This window comes from Apteryx mantelli, chromosome 2 (genome assembly GCF_036417845.1).
Source record: "Apteryx mantelli isolate bAptMan1 chromosome 2, bAptMan1.hap1, whole genome shotgun sequence".
Taxonomy (NCBI): domain Eukaryota; kingdom Metazoa; phylum Chordata; class Aves; order Apterygiformes; family Apterygidae; genus Apteryx; species Apteryx mantelli.
The window spans coordinates 55,845,388-55,859,060 of NC_089979.1; the positions used below are offsets into that span (position 1 = coordinate 55,845,388).

Genomic DNA, 13,673 nt, shown 5'->3' on the forward strand with positions numbered 1-13,673 from the left:
GGGAGGGAGGCTGGTAGTGGAAAACACCAAGAATGTCAGCCTCTTCTATGAGTCAGTGACAGTGTAGACCCCAAAATGCATTGATGTACAGCCTTAAAACTGGGATTGCTTTACTATATTGTCTGTCCCCTCCGTCTCCCCCCACACACACCCCATATTCCTCCTAACAGCAAAGTTACTAAGCCTTCACTGATTTTCTGTTTGGATCGGTTCATTAGTGTTCCTGAAGTTAAATCCCCCATGGCAGCTGCATCAGAAGACAGTATCTTGCTCTACTGCTTCTTACCTGTAGCTTTCATGTTAATCAGTTCCCATACTGGATGGTGGTCCCTTGCATTCATGGATGGAGAATGAAATGAAATAGTTGCATGTGTCTGTGCCAAGAAAATCTAGTTCTATAGTTGAGTTTCACCCTGAGTAACTCAGCTCCACAAGTGTTGGAACATTTCTCTACTGTGATCTGACTTGATGTCTCCCCTGCCTGATGGAGGCCAACTGAGTACTAACAAAAAACACATATTATCTCCTGTAAAGAGGGCAGAGCTTTGAGGAAACATACAGAAAGCCTGAGCTTAAGAAATACTCTCTTGACTGTGGCAATCCACCTACTGGCAAACCCACTTCAAACCTTTTCTGTCTGTAGAAGATAGTTGAAACAAACCTTCAGAGATGTCTGATTTTTTTTTGATGCTTTCTAGTATGGTTTCAGGAGTAGGTATGGTATTGAGAACATGAGAGTTAACCAGAGGTCTCCCTCAGCAATGGGTGAAATTCAGTTGTCCATAATGAGGATGATGATAAATTAGCCACTTACTTTAACAGGAGTGACTAGAAAGTGATACTGACTTGCTTAAGAAATTCATTATGTAGGGACAGGATCAGTCTGGACTGACTTTCATTTCCTTAGAGCTAATTTGAGAGTCACTTTTCTACTCTGAGTACTGTTGGTTTGAGGTTATGCTATCACAGGTGCTTTAGGCCGTCCTTGTTGTTCATTATACATATAGGACTTCTAGGAGACTTAAAGGTTCCAGTGTGCTCCCAGAACTCAGATTTATAGGATGCTGCTGCACTTCCAATGACTCTTTTACACAGAATAGCATCAGTTAGTAACAAGCCCTACATTTCAAAGTACTGTGAGATATCTTCAGTTCCAGCCTCTGTCGGTGCCTCTTTCTCAGACTTTACCCCCTTATTGTCACTCAGTATTCAGGATGAGAGACCTGCATGACTACAGCTAATTTGATGCAAGTATGCTTCATTGCTCACCAGGCAGCCTTCCTGCTTAGGAATTTGCATCTACAGTCCATCGTATGTGGCTGGACTTCATGGATTCATATTGACCTCTGTCACATTTGGGTGATCAGATAGCAGTTCCATTAAAAAGTCCATTTTCTTCTTTACATAGTAGTTGGCTTTTATCTTTTATTTCAGATATGGAGTCTTTTTTTCAAATACACTGCCATGACCTTTCCTTTCGTTGAAGTAGAGATCTGTGATGTGCACCATTGTGGCTGCTTCTTTAGCCACTTCTCTGCAGAGTGGGGGTTTGTAAATATGTAACCAGACTTCTCTCCTAAAATAAAATAAAATGAAGTGGAGGGACCCTTTAAGGCAATTTGAAAACTTAAGGTTGCAAAGCGTATTTATATTTCTTCCTTAGGAAATTATTTTTTTCCAAAGAACAAAATAAATGATTTCTGTATGTTCTATACTGGTTATTAATTTCTGGATGTGGTGAAGGCTGTTGAGTATGGCTTAGACATCACTTAATGATCTTAGCGCTTTTGAAGTGCCAGAACTTAAGTCTCTCTTTCAGTACAAGTGGGGTCTTTTGACTGCTTGCTTGCCCACTGGAGAGGAAATTTCTATGTATTCTGGTTAGTTAAATTTCCTTAATTAAGAGAAAAGGGGAAAAGAAGAGCTGTTAGAAAGTATCTGTTTTCCTGGAGAAAAAGAGCTGTTTATCAAGGCATGCTTGCTTGTTTTTTACAAGCCTTTCTTTTTCTTTTTTTTCTTCTTTTTTTAATGCAGCCTCAGAAGAATCCTATGTCAGGAGTCCAGATTGAAATCCCATAAAAACATAGCTCATTGTGAGACCAAAAGATATGTGTCAAGCTAGGAACTTTATTTGTTTTAGGCATGTTTTATAAAGAATATTATTATTCCTGACAACCAGAAATACAGATGTTAAAAAAAGTCTTTTTGCTCACATGCACTAACATGAACCAGCCACCGGTGAGAGATACAGTTCACTTGATAGTCAGCTAAATGAGTCATATTCTTTGGTGAGGTAGTTCTTTGCATTTCTTTTCATGCAATTGTGTCACTCATATTTACTTTTTTGTAAAGAATATCACAAACAAAATTAATAATTCATAATTACTGTTACACAGTGGAGGCTTATTTTAATAGTCCCTTCTTAGCAGAGATTTAACAAGACAGGTTTTTCATGCTTTTAAAAAACACCAAATAAACAGTATACTAAATCAGCGTGGTTGTCTTGTGGAAGTACAAAATTCTTTTTTAGGAAAGGAAGATTTCTAAGCAGCAATATGTATTGTAGCGAGGATCATAAATCATGGAGGAGATGCTCTCCTGCTAAAATATGAGTGCCGTTTTCCCTGTGTCCCAGACATTCAAAAAATAGATTTAGTGAGAGCTAGGATGTCATAGGAGGGAGAACCAGGATATATTGATTTCAACACTCAAATGGCTTCGGTACTGAGCAAAACAGAAAGAAAACATAATCCCTGCCGCTTGGAAAAAGGCAATTTATACATGAGCACTTCCAAAAGAAGCCAGAAAGCAGAAAGGGAAAATACTATAAAAAGAGAAGTAAAGCAGGCCTTATGTCAAGGCATTTATAAAAACTAATATATCTGAGGCATAGACTAGAGAGAGGAAAAAAAAATGCTGATCAAAACCACCTTCTGTCACAAATATACCCTGCCCACCAACACCTCATAACTTCCACCATATGGACAAAAAAGCAATACAGTTTCAAAGGAGAAGTAGGAACATTGATTTGAAAGCTCGCAATGATGAAGGGGAGGGAGAACTTTCTCCCTTAGCTGGAGTTCTACCAGGAGTAATAAAACAAAGACTTTCGTTAGCGGAATACATGCTGGCTAGCAGATAAGGACTGAATGCCAGTCACTTACAGTGTAAACAGACTAGCCAGGGTAGTAATTCATTTCATTTACAAATCTGTATGTGTTTTGGGTCTTCTCCAAGGCAGTCACAAATCCTGGCATCTGGAATGAACTTGAAACTCAAATAGAAAGCATTTTAGACTGGCTTGTCTTTTTGTAGCAATGACAATGCTGCCACGGAGTTAAAAATGAGTGTTACAAGGGGGAGAAATGCAGAGAAAATACTTGCAGGGGAAACTGGACATTTTCCACCGCTGTCCCATTCAGGTGTATTTTGCAGTCTGCGATAAAGGGCTAGAATCCCCGTTGATCACTTTACATTCATGAAAAAGACCTGCCTCTCTGGAGCTCTCCCTTTCATACCAGTAGCACAGACTCTTCAGGAAAAATTTATCTGTGTGCTTTCTTATTTTGTCATAGTGGCCTTTATCCCAACCTTTTACTTTTTGGCACCTCTTTGTCTGCTGTTCTTACAAGAACCTTTATGTTATTCCCTTCCATCCTTGGAACACCCTGACCAAAGTCATCCATAAAAACATTACTCTGTCCTTCAAATCACTCTTAAAGATCTGTTTCTACTGTGATACTTACTGAAAATGCTGAGTGACACCAGCTAGCTACAAGAGCAGGAAGGATAGAGGGGGTCATTTATTTGGGTACTGGAAGTGCATTTTCTTAAGAGTATTTGTCTCCCTCACCTACTTCTGGTTGCTACACCTGCCTATTACAGCCTATCTCAGTTCAATAGTATGGTTTGGGGGGCAAAGATTGCTTTGCTGTGTGTTTGCTCTTAGCACAGCGGGGCTGCCACTTAATTCAGAGCTTCTAGGTCCTACTATCATACAAATAATAGGGAGCAATAGTGATAGTAGCCTTTGCATTCAGTCCTGTAATTTGTGATGACCTTGGAGGGTATGGTCAGAATCTTTAAAGCCAAGTTCTCTGATCTTTTCAATCCTGGTCAATAGGACTCTGGGGATGGATATTCAAAGGAAACATCACACATCAGTGTCTCTGTTCTACCTTGTACCATTTTGCATGATTTTGGCCACCTAATCACAGTGCAGCTGTCACACAGGGGTATAACATCTCATTTTCCTGACCTACTGTGTGAAATAAGCTAAAAGTTAGGTGCTGAGAAGTGATAATAGTCGAATCACACCGCCTGCATAATAATTTGATCACATGCCTCAGAAGAATGTGAAACCTTGTAGGGGTGATCATTTACTTTGCTCTAGAGAGAAACAATGGGACATTGCCAGTTTTTGTGTAATACGGGTCATTAGTTAATATAAAAAAAAAAATTATGGGCTGGTTACTAACAGAACAAATAAGTTTTACTGGAGACTAAGACAATCTAAACTAACAGTATTATTGCCTTAAAGCTTTTTAAAGTTATGCTTTACATCTGTCACTGGAACACCTATGAGTGAAATTCAGTTGGAAAAGGCTTGACAGTGACTTATCAAGCAAGTACCTTTTCAGAACTTAAAGCTGCAGAAAGAAAGTAAAAAGGCAGCAACTATGATCATCCTTGAGTGGGAGAAATAAAATGAGACCAATCTACTTTATTAAAGGAAGGGATTATTTATTGACTGCAATAGGAGAAAAAATGTCTGGATTTTATAAAAATTGCTTTAGACAAAACAATCTATAGCTAGTCTTTGGTAGATGTAGCTTTTATTGTATTCCTTTGTTTGTAAATAGGACTAGCAGCTCCAGGCTGTTGAGCCAGGGTTATTTTAATGGTCATTCTTTTCTATACAATGACATAACTACCTTTTTTTAGAAGGCACTTCATCAATATTGCAAAATCAAGTCCAAACTTGGTTAATTTAAAAAGAGAGAGAGTTTTTGTTTAATTTGGTGGAGCTCCATTTCTGTTACTGCAGAAAATTCTCATTGGTTTTGACAAACGAAAGAAAACAAGCTTGCATGTAATTTAAGAGAATGATATTTTACTTGCTTATTTCACTCAGTCCCTAGTCTTTGATTCCATTTTCTTGAGTAATAGTTAAACTGTTCTATTCACAAACTACCTACAGAAGACTACTGTTTATAAGGTTTTGGTTTTGATCAGTAACATGGCACTTTTGTGCCTTCTGAATCACAAAGGAAAGGGAAATTTCCCATCAAAGGAAATTGCAGAACAATTTTCTCCAAAGGTTGAATTATTTCTATATTAATACCAGACCTGTGTATCCTGGATGAGAACTAGGAATTCTTCAAAGATACAGGATTTTTTTACCCTGTCTTTTAAGCCCTTCTACCTTTTACCCTCTCTTTTAACCCATCATTTAAGTAAGGGTACAGAACTAGGAATTTCACTGCATGAAATAATTCAAGAATTCACACTGCAGCAGACACTAAATATTAGTGACTAGAACAGAATTCGCTTCAAAATCTAAAGACGAGGTAAGATGCTGAAAAGTGGCAGAGTAATCACTAAACTTCAGAAAAAAAGATTTCAATATAAAGAAAAGGCTAAATGAAAAGGTCTGAGAGTCAAAAATAAGTGAAGCAAAATCTATAGGCATTTCATGGATCCTACTTACAAAGATAATCACCAAGTCTTGTAAGGTGCTGAACAAAAGGGGAACCATGACGGAAAGGCATAAATCAGGCCAGCTGAATGGCAGTTTTTCTAGGTTAAGAAAAAAAAGATGTTTCACATTTGGAAATCTAACTACAGGGAAGGCCCCAAAGAATGGGCAATAAATATGTACAGGGGAAATTGGAAAGGGTGAGATTAATTAGAAATGTAAATAGCTAAGGGTATGGAACCAAACAATGTTACTGTCTTTCAGTTTAATGCAGGAAGCCCATTTCACTGGGTTTTGTGGCATGTTGGGGTTTGTCGAGATGTGGAGAGTGTATCTCTGCTTTTCACTCCAGGCAGGAAGCACTGTAGTTTGTTCTCATCAAGTTAGGACTTTCCAAAGTCAGCACCTTAATCCTTTTCAAACTGGCAGGAAGCATTTCCCTGTCCCTTCATTTCCTAAACAGCTTCCTTGAGCTATCGCGCACTCACGACTTTTAAGTGACCTATTACCTCTGTAGAGATGGACCACAATATATTTGTCCATTTTGCCCTGATCCTTCTAAATCCACTACCCCAGATGGGCTCAGTAAGAAAGCAGAAGAGAGGTTGTTCAGCAAGGTTTAAGGTCAGGTGTCTGTATACAGGAGTGGAACCAAAAGTCTAAAAGTAAAACAAGCAAAAAAAGCAATAAGTCATCAAGTCCAGTGTTGTAAGGAAAATACAGTGGCTTAGCTCAGCTGTTGGCAACAAAATGTAGTCTGTCATTGAAAACAGATACTCTACTGGAGATGCAGAAGACCACTAGTCTTATAGCTATATATTTAAAAATCACTGTATGTGACAAATTGATTGAATCAACAGTGATAAATAGAATAAATACCAGGACTATAATATCATGATACAATAGTGGGTAATTATTTTTATATAGAAAGATTACATTTCACTCAGTTTTTTTAGAATGTGTCAGTACAGTAGTGTGTCAAAGAGAAACAAATGCCAACCTTTTCTTTAAGATTTGCAACAGTCATTTTCCAAATCTCTCTTGAAAAGATACAAATAAAATTAAAAGCACAGGTTGACATTACAGTTTCTCAGCTGGCAAAATGGATTTCACAGCTGCTGCCCCGGCTGCTCAGATCCCAAAACACAGTTTACTTTTCTCTCCATGGTGCCAATGCAATTGTTCATGTGGCCATGGGTTAAAAGTCAGTTAAAAAGTAGTTATGAGGGGAGAGACAGAGTATTACATTGGATCAAAAAATGCCTATCAGACAGGAACCGAAGAGAAATAAACTGCCAACTTTTATCGTAGCTAATGTACTTAAAGGTTTAACACTATATGCTATACAGTATGCTTATTGAACACAGGGAAGAGTGAATGTTGAGGCAGCAGCTCTTGAATATGATGCTAGGTGATTCAGGTTAATATAATTCACACAAGACTGTGAGGAATTTCAGCAGGACAAAACCAAACTGAATAAACTGGCAGCAGCACAAACTCGAATTTCAGTTGTGATAAATGCCACAGAGTGTTCAGCGGAGGAAAATGTGAATTACCTTCAAGTCATAGAAGGTTCAAAATTAATCACTATGCTGAAGACAGGGATGCAGCTTTCACTGTAAACAATACATCAGCGACCTGTTCAGTGTCCATCTGGTGTCAAAAGAAAACCAGACAGAATGTTAGGGGGGGATAAAGAATGGGGTGGAATACCACACAGATAATTTTTAAAAATCCTGTTTTGGAAAAACTGTTTGTTCTCAGGTAGAATACGGTACAGTACTGATTACTGCATCACAGCAAAAGTGCTGCATAGCAGGAGATTCAGATAAGGCTGTTAGGAAGATGTAAGAAATGAGAAAGACTGACATAACTTTGATTAGTTGCATGTAAACATAACATGAGCTACACTGAAAATATAAACAATATCAAATAATATTAAGAAAAATTATCAGGAATTTTTAATACTAAAAGACTCAAGAGACACTCAAGAAAGGTGAAAGGCAGCAAATTAAAGAAATAAATACATCGGATAGATTTGTTTCTTTTACCCTATTTGACTGGGAACCCACTGACGCTAAGAAAGGAGCCACATTCAGACAGGGAATGAATACGATATTGAATGCAACCAAATAGGAATTGAGTTAATGTCAATATCTAGATTTTGTAATATTTAATGATAGCAATTTTTAAAAGGGTTGAAAACATCATGTTTCCAGTTTAAGACCATCTCTATTATGAATCAGGTTGAGTGTGTCATGGTGGGAAGCTTTATTCCATTTTTACCTCAGGGTGGCATTACCTGCACCTTTCCCTGGCCCATTTGAGATGATCCCTCAACTGGATAAACCACTGATGCAATATAGGAATGTTAGCATCCTCATGTTAGGCTCTGTATCTCTCCTTGTGGGTTGACTTTGTTTGTGGGATTTGCAACAGTGGTGGATTCTCCAGCTTGTCCATGATTCCCAAGGGGGTAATGCATGGTATCATTGAAGGCATCCCATAAAAGTTGTGCTCTGTGACATGTGAAAAACATGTACCCTGAATCAGATTTTGATATTCTCTCTTCTGCGTAGTGTAACCCTATCAGTTCTACTGAAGTGAGAACCCTGTGCTGTCACAGACAGACGTGACATTGGATAAAACACATTAATTGTAGCAAGGCTGCCTTCACTTATTTTTGATGTGGAACATCCATGATTCTAGTGAGCTAGCACTAGGAGCCTTAGTGGAAGGAATGAAACTGTAAGGCAGAATTTGATTTGAAGAGGGCATTACTGGTGAGTGTTCTAGTAAGGTGGCCCGAAGGAGATAACGAAGACAAGACTGGAAGAAACCAGTCCTAGAAGTTATATTTGAAAAGATGTTGCTTGTTGTTAACTTTGTGTTCTTCCTTGCCTGGGTTTTAGATTTTAAACAGGACAGCAAAGTCCATATCATCTCTTACTGTTTACATCATACTTGATTCACTGCTTCCTGTTTGCCAAGTTCAACTCAACAGCTGCCTTCTGCATGGAGATGCTCTAGAAATCTTCTAAATATCTCATACACTTTTGAGTGCTGTGCAGATTACAGTAATAAAGAGTTTCCTTATAAAAAGCATTTATGTATGATACAATGAAAATAAAAATAGAACTGCTTATAACAGAATTTTGTGCATATGCATAGCAGAACATATAGAGCCAGATTCTGTTGCCTTTACTCATATGGAGTAAGAATTTCACTAGTTCAGAATTGTAATGCATTGATATGGGAATAACTGTGGAGTGTGATATGGTGGGGCTGGACACAGAGACAGATAGCAGATCATTTTCTCTAGCTTATCAATCACACAGAGTGCCAGGGCCAGAGTTTTCCAAAGAACATGGAACAATTAGTTCCAGGTATATTTTGATTAAAACTTAGCACCTTTTATGGCATCAATACGAATTGCCAGGTTTTCCTGTCATTCATGGTGGTAAGGTGTTTTGAAGATGCAGACCAAAAGTATAATTGTGGGAGATGAGAAGTACTCACTATCTTTGAAAATGCTGGTTATGATTGATAAGAAGCATTAGAATTTTTTTCCTTGTAATTTTCAGAAAATACGTCTGCATGTAAATTGATCACTAAATTGTTTTCTTCCCAAAAAAGGAAATGAAGAAGCAAGTAAAATATAATTGGTGCTTTCAAAATCTTTTTTGGAATCCAGACAGTAAGATGAGTGTGGCCTTAAAATATTATATTTTAGTTAGACTTTACTCTTCCTTCCTCCTTCCCAAAAAGGCTATAGCAGAGAAGTGACACATAAATCCCTGCGTCCACTTTATGGCATGGTGCCTCAAATGATAAATACTACCACATTTTGATTAAAAAAAAATGGAAGTCCTAAAAAAATCGGTTTGTGAATTGAATATTGCTTCCTTAACATTTTTCATCCTGAACTCATTTAGTAGAGGAAATGGATATTTCATCAGACATGGATTTGACGTTCCATCACATTATATAGTAAACAGTACAAATGATGTTATTTTTTTGAAATGGAGAAGCTGGAAAAGCTAAGACAGTAGCTGCTGTAAGGCACTGGTTATCTCATTTAAACAGATATTAAATGGAGGTGCCAGTGGTGTGATCATCAGCTGCTTCCCACTTTGTGAATAAATTGCTTAGAAGGAGTCTTTTTGCCTACCAGATGTGACCTAGATTTAGATTTCCAAAGGCAAAAAAAAAGTCTATTGTGTAAAAAAACAATTGCTGGTAAAATGCGTGGTAAATGAGCTTATCTCACTTTTCCAGGTGTTTAAGCTAATATGTTATGGAATTACGGCTTCATTTATGAAAAATAATTGAGGAAAATGTTCCAGCAAATCAAATTTGGATAAAGGCTTAGGACAGTTACTGTGTTGTTAGCAAGTTTCTAAATGGCAGAAAGAACAGGGAGCCAGAACAGATAATAAAAATATAGAAATTTGTATCTGTGAAGAGGCTCTTATAAAAGGGTCAGGCCTGGCTGTGATATCCAACCTGTGTTGTGGTTTAGCAAAATGGCATGGAATAATATGAACAATTCTATTTCTGTCAATGCATATGAAAGCAGGGTTTTTTTCAAAAGATCAACCATTGATGTCTGTTGGCCCGGGATAAGATTTATTACGTTGGTAGGTTAAATGTATAAAAATCAGAAGAATAACATCCTTATTCTTTTTCTCCCTCCTCTTTTACATTTACTGATTCCATAGGGGCTGCCACTCGAAAACCAGATCCAGAGCCTGAAAAGCAGACCGACCATACTGTTAAAATTGCTGGAGTCATTGCAGGCATCTTGCTGTTCGTCATTATATTTCTGGGGGTCGTGCTGGTAATGAAGAAAAGGTGAGCAATTGGTAGATGTTTTCTATGTACATGTTTATGTCATAGCATCTCCTATGGCAGTTTTCAGTTTGATATTGGCAAAAGTATCCAGCCACCATAGTGCCCTTTGCCACGGAGTTCAGGAAATACTGCTCCCTGCCACTGCCCCAAAGCCTTGTGATTTTATAAAACCACAATCTCTCTTTTATCCCATAGCATTTTCTATGAATTAATGTTTGTGGCTTTGTGATAAAAGAAAAAAGCAGCTCAAGGTTAATGATTCTAGCACTTTGTGCATTAGTACTGCATGATGGGCTCTAATAATAGAACAGTATCTCTATCCTGAAAGGGTGAGTCTCCACTCTATCCAGCAGGTCAGGTGAAAGTTAGATATAGTTTCATTTCCTTCGGAAATCTGAGTTGCCCATCTTGAATATAAAAGAACACCTCAGTCAGACAGTAATTCGACTGGTAAGCTAAGGTAATTTGTGCTAAGAATTGAGTCTGTCTTGTTCTGCATAAACTTCATTCCCTGAAAGCAAATGAAAGTGTTATAACGGCGCTGAACATTTCCAAATGCTGGTTCAACACACACATGCATTGAGATTGTTGTGCTTTTAAAATCATTTGAAAACTGCTGCAACATAAGAAGTGCCAGACTTAAATCTGGTTGCCTTTCTCTCAACATTGTAAAAGGGAAAAAATAAAGGAATAAAATATCTCATAGCTGGGGAGGTGGCAGGGATCAGGAAAAAAAAAGCCTGTGTGATGATGGCAACTAAATCTAGACTGGGAAAAATTCACTAGCAAATAGAGTCGAGGCTTTAGGTCGTATCCTAAGGGATGTGAGCTTTTGCACCTCTAGAGGTGAGTCTGGGAATGTGTATCAGCTGTGTAGAGGGGCTGAGTCACAAACTCTCCTTCTATATCCGGTGCTTCCTACCTATTGTCACTTTATTGTCCCATAACCTCTCTCAGCCTTGTTTACCCTGCATTATCCCCTTTTCTTCCTGTGTGAGCAATCTCAGCCTGATTTTGCTCATCCCAACATTATCTGCAGTCTAGTGGTTTAATTGTGCGTTAACTAGTTTGGCAGCTGTGAGATAGTCCAAACCCCTGAGCTGCCTGAAATTCTTCCAGAATTGAAACAGAGGAGGTGCACAGCTAAGGAGGCAGCTGCCTGGCAGTGCCTCAGGGCAGGCAACAGAAATAGCTGCTTTTCACTTTCCTTGAAGACAGAAGTGGGGCCATGAATGGAGTTAGAAGGGCTCTGCACAGAGAAAGGTGAACTGTGGCCAGGGCAGAGGGCTAGTTCATGACAAAAGGTAGAAAAAGCAGTCAAAAGTCACCATACGGAAGAGACTGAGAGTTAAGCCCCAGGGTAAGTCTGACTGGGGCAATGAAACAGACCCACTAACCAAATCTTCTCAATAAATTACTATGTAGCAGAGTTAAGATCTGTTCTGATTTGCAGTACTTTTTTCTTCCTGCTTCTGATTCCTTGTGTCATTCGTCCCTTCCATTTTAACAGTTGAATTCCCAAACTCCTCCCTAGGGCCAGTCGCAGCACTTGACATGCAGTAAGGAAGTCTTCTTGCATTGTGTGGTCAATCCTACTTCACATTGTTCCTGACCGATATTCATCACCCTTTCTCTTTCCTTAATCATTTGTGCCAAAGGTAGAATATATTCATACAAGGGAGACAAGATCTTCTTAATCTCACACAGAGAACATTGCAGCAGAAGGTCCAAATAGTTTCAAACTAAAGAGGATGTCAGGGTCTGTGAGTGAATGGATAATATTCCATCTCGTTTCATTCTCTAGGGAAAAGCTGTTTGATAGTCTAATTGTTAGAGGTAGGAAGGCTCAAATCCCAAGTGTTTCAATGGATGTTAATGAAGAAGAGTACTTGATTCCTTCTGTCCATGGCAGCACAGTAATTCTTATTCATAGTAATTCTGTTGTTAGAAAAAAAAGTGCATTACATGAGCTTCTTTGAGTTTTGGAATAAGTCTGTTTGTGATAAGGATGAAAGTATTGAAAGTACAATAACCCTGTCCAGGAACTCTGTTGCCAAATACACACCATTTTATTGTGTAATATAGAAAGAATGATACCAATAACTTATTTAAACATGTCCCAGAATCATGCTGCAGCCTTGAACAAAACAAACTGTAAAATGAGTTGAGGCAAATATTAAAAAGTAAGAGTGGCTCTTCTGTGTAACAGGATGTGACTAGGCTTTAATGAGAGTTTCAGGAGATAGGTATATTGTGTCCCAGACCCCTAACACAGATGCTGTAGCATAGAAAGTCTTGAATACAATTACACTCATGACTTAAGCAAAAGATGAACGGATTATTCAGTAGATTGTTATTGGTGCATTAATTCACTACACTGCTGAGAGCTCCTATGGTTTCACCTTGGTTCGGTTACTGTGTATACATTATGCATTTGAAGAAAATGTATAAATCATCCTGCAAGCTTAGTCTAACTGTAGTGTTTGTGCTTTTTTATGATACTTTGGCTGCTACTTCATGAAACAATCTTATCAAGCTAGTGTATCATTTGACTACTGCACTTGATCATTTTGTTTACTTTAACAGGAGTTTTACTTGAGTAAAGAATTGACTGAAAAATAAAACAGCATTTTGTAATTCTGTGGCACCTCTCCTCTGAGAACCACTTTCCCCACTGCACTATGAATGGTGGACTCATCAGGCTACAATGTTAGGTTTCTCTGTGCTGAATCTATGTACTCTGAAATTTTTCTTGATTGGAGTTGGTTGCGGCAATATCTCATTCACATTCTGCTATCTTAAGGCATATACTATCTGTTATTCTTTCACAAAAATGGGTCCTTTTATATTTGATCTCCAGATCTCACTAGTAGATTTAACTTACTCTGGGGCTTCACAATGCTTCATTAACTTAATCTCAAACCATTTGTTTCCATTGTCAAGAGAACTGGAAAGTAGTTTCACTGTATGTGATAACCATGTCCAACATACTTCTTTGGGTTGGACAGCCATCTAAGTTCAGCAACCATTCTTTGCATAGTTGGTGCCAGGCACATGATTTTCACAGGTCAGCCTCTTTGGGTTTTAATTCAGTGGACAGCCAAAAAGCAAGACCAATTCT

At 38.2% G+C, this 13,673-nt stretch overlaps 1 protein-coding gene across 6 annotated transcripts in view; it reads left to right on the forward strand.

Moving 5' to 3' along the window:
* PTPRM (protein tyrosine phosphatase receptor type M) overlaps positions 1–13,673 on the forward strand; it is a 504,474-nt gene that overhangs the window by 329,871 nt on the left and 160,930 nt on the right. For all 6 annotated transcript variants that reach the window (XM_067290684.1, XM_067290685.1, XM_067290688.1 and 3 more), the window contains one exon: positions 10,420–10,552. In XM_067290684.1, coding sequence (XP_067146785.1) covers positions 10,420–10,552 — 133 coding nt within the window. The remainder of the gene's footprint in view (positions 1–10,419; positions 10,553–13,673) is intronic.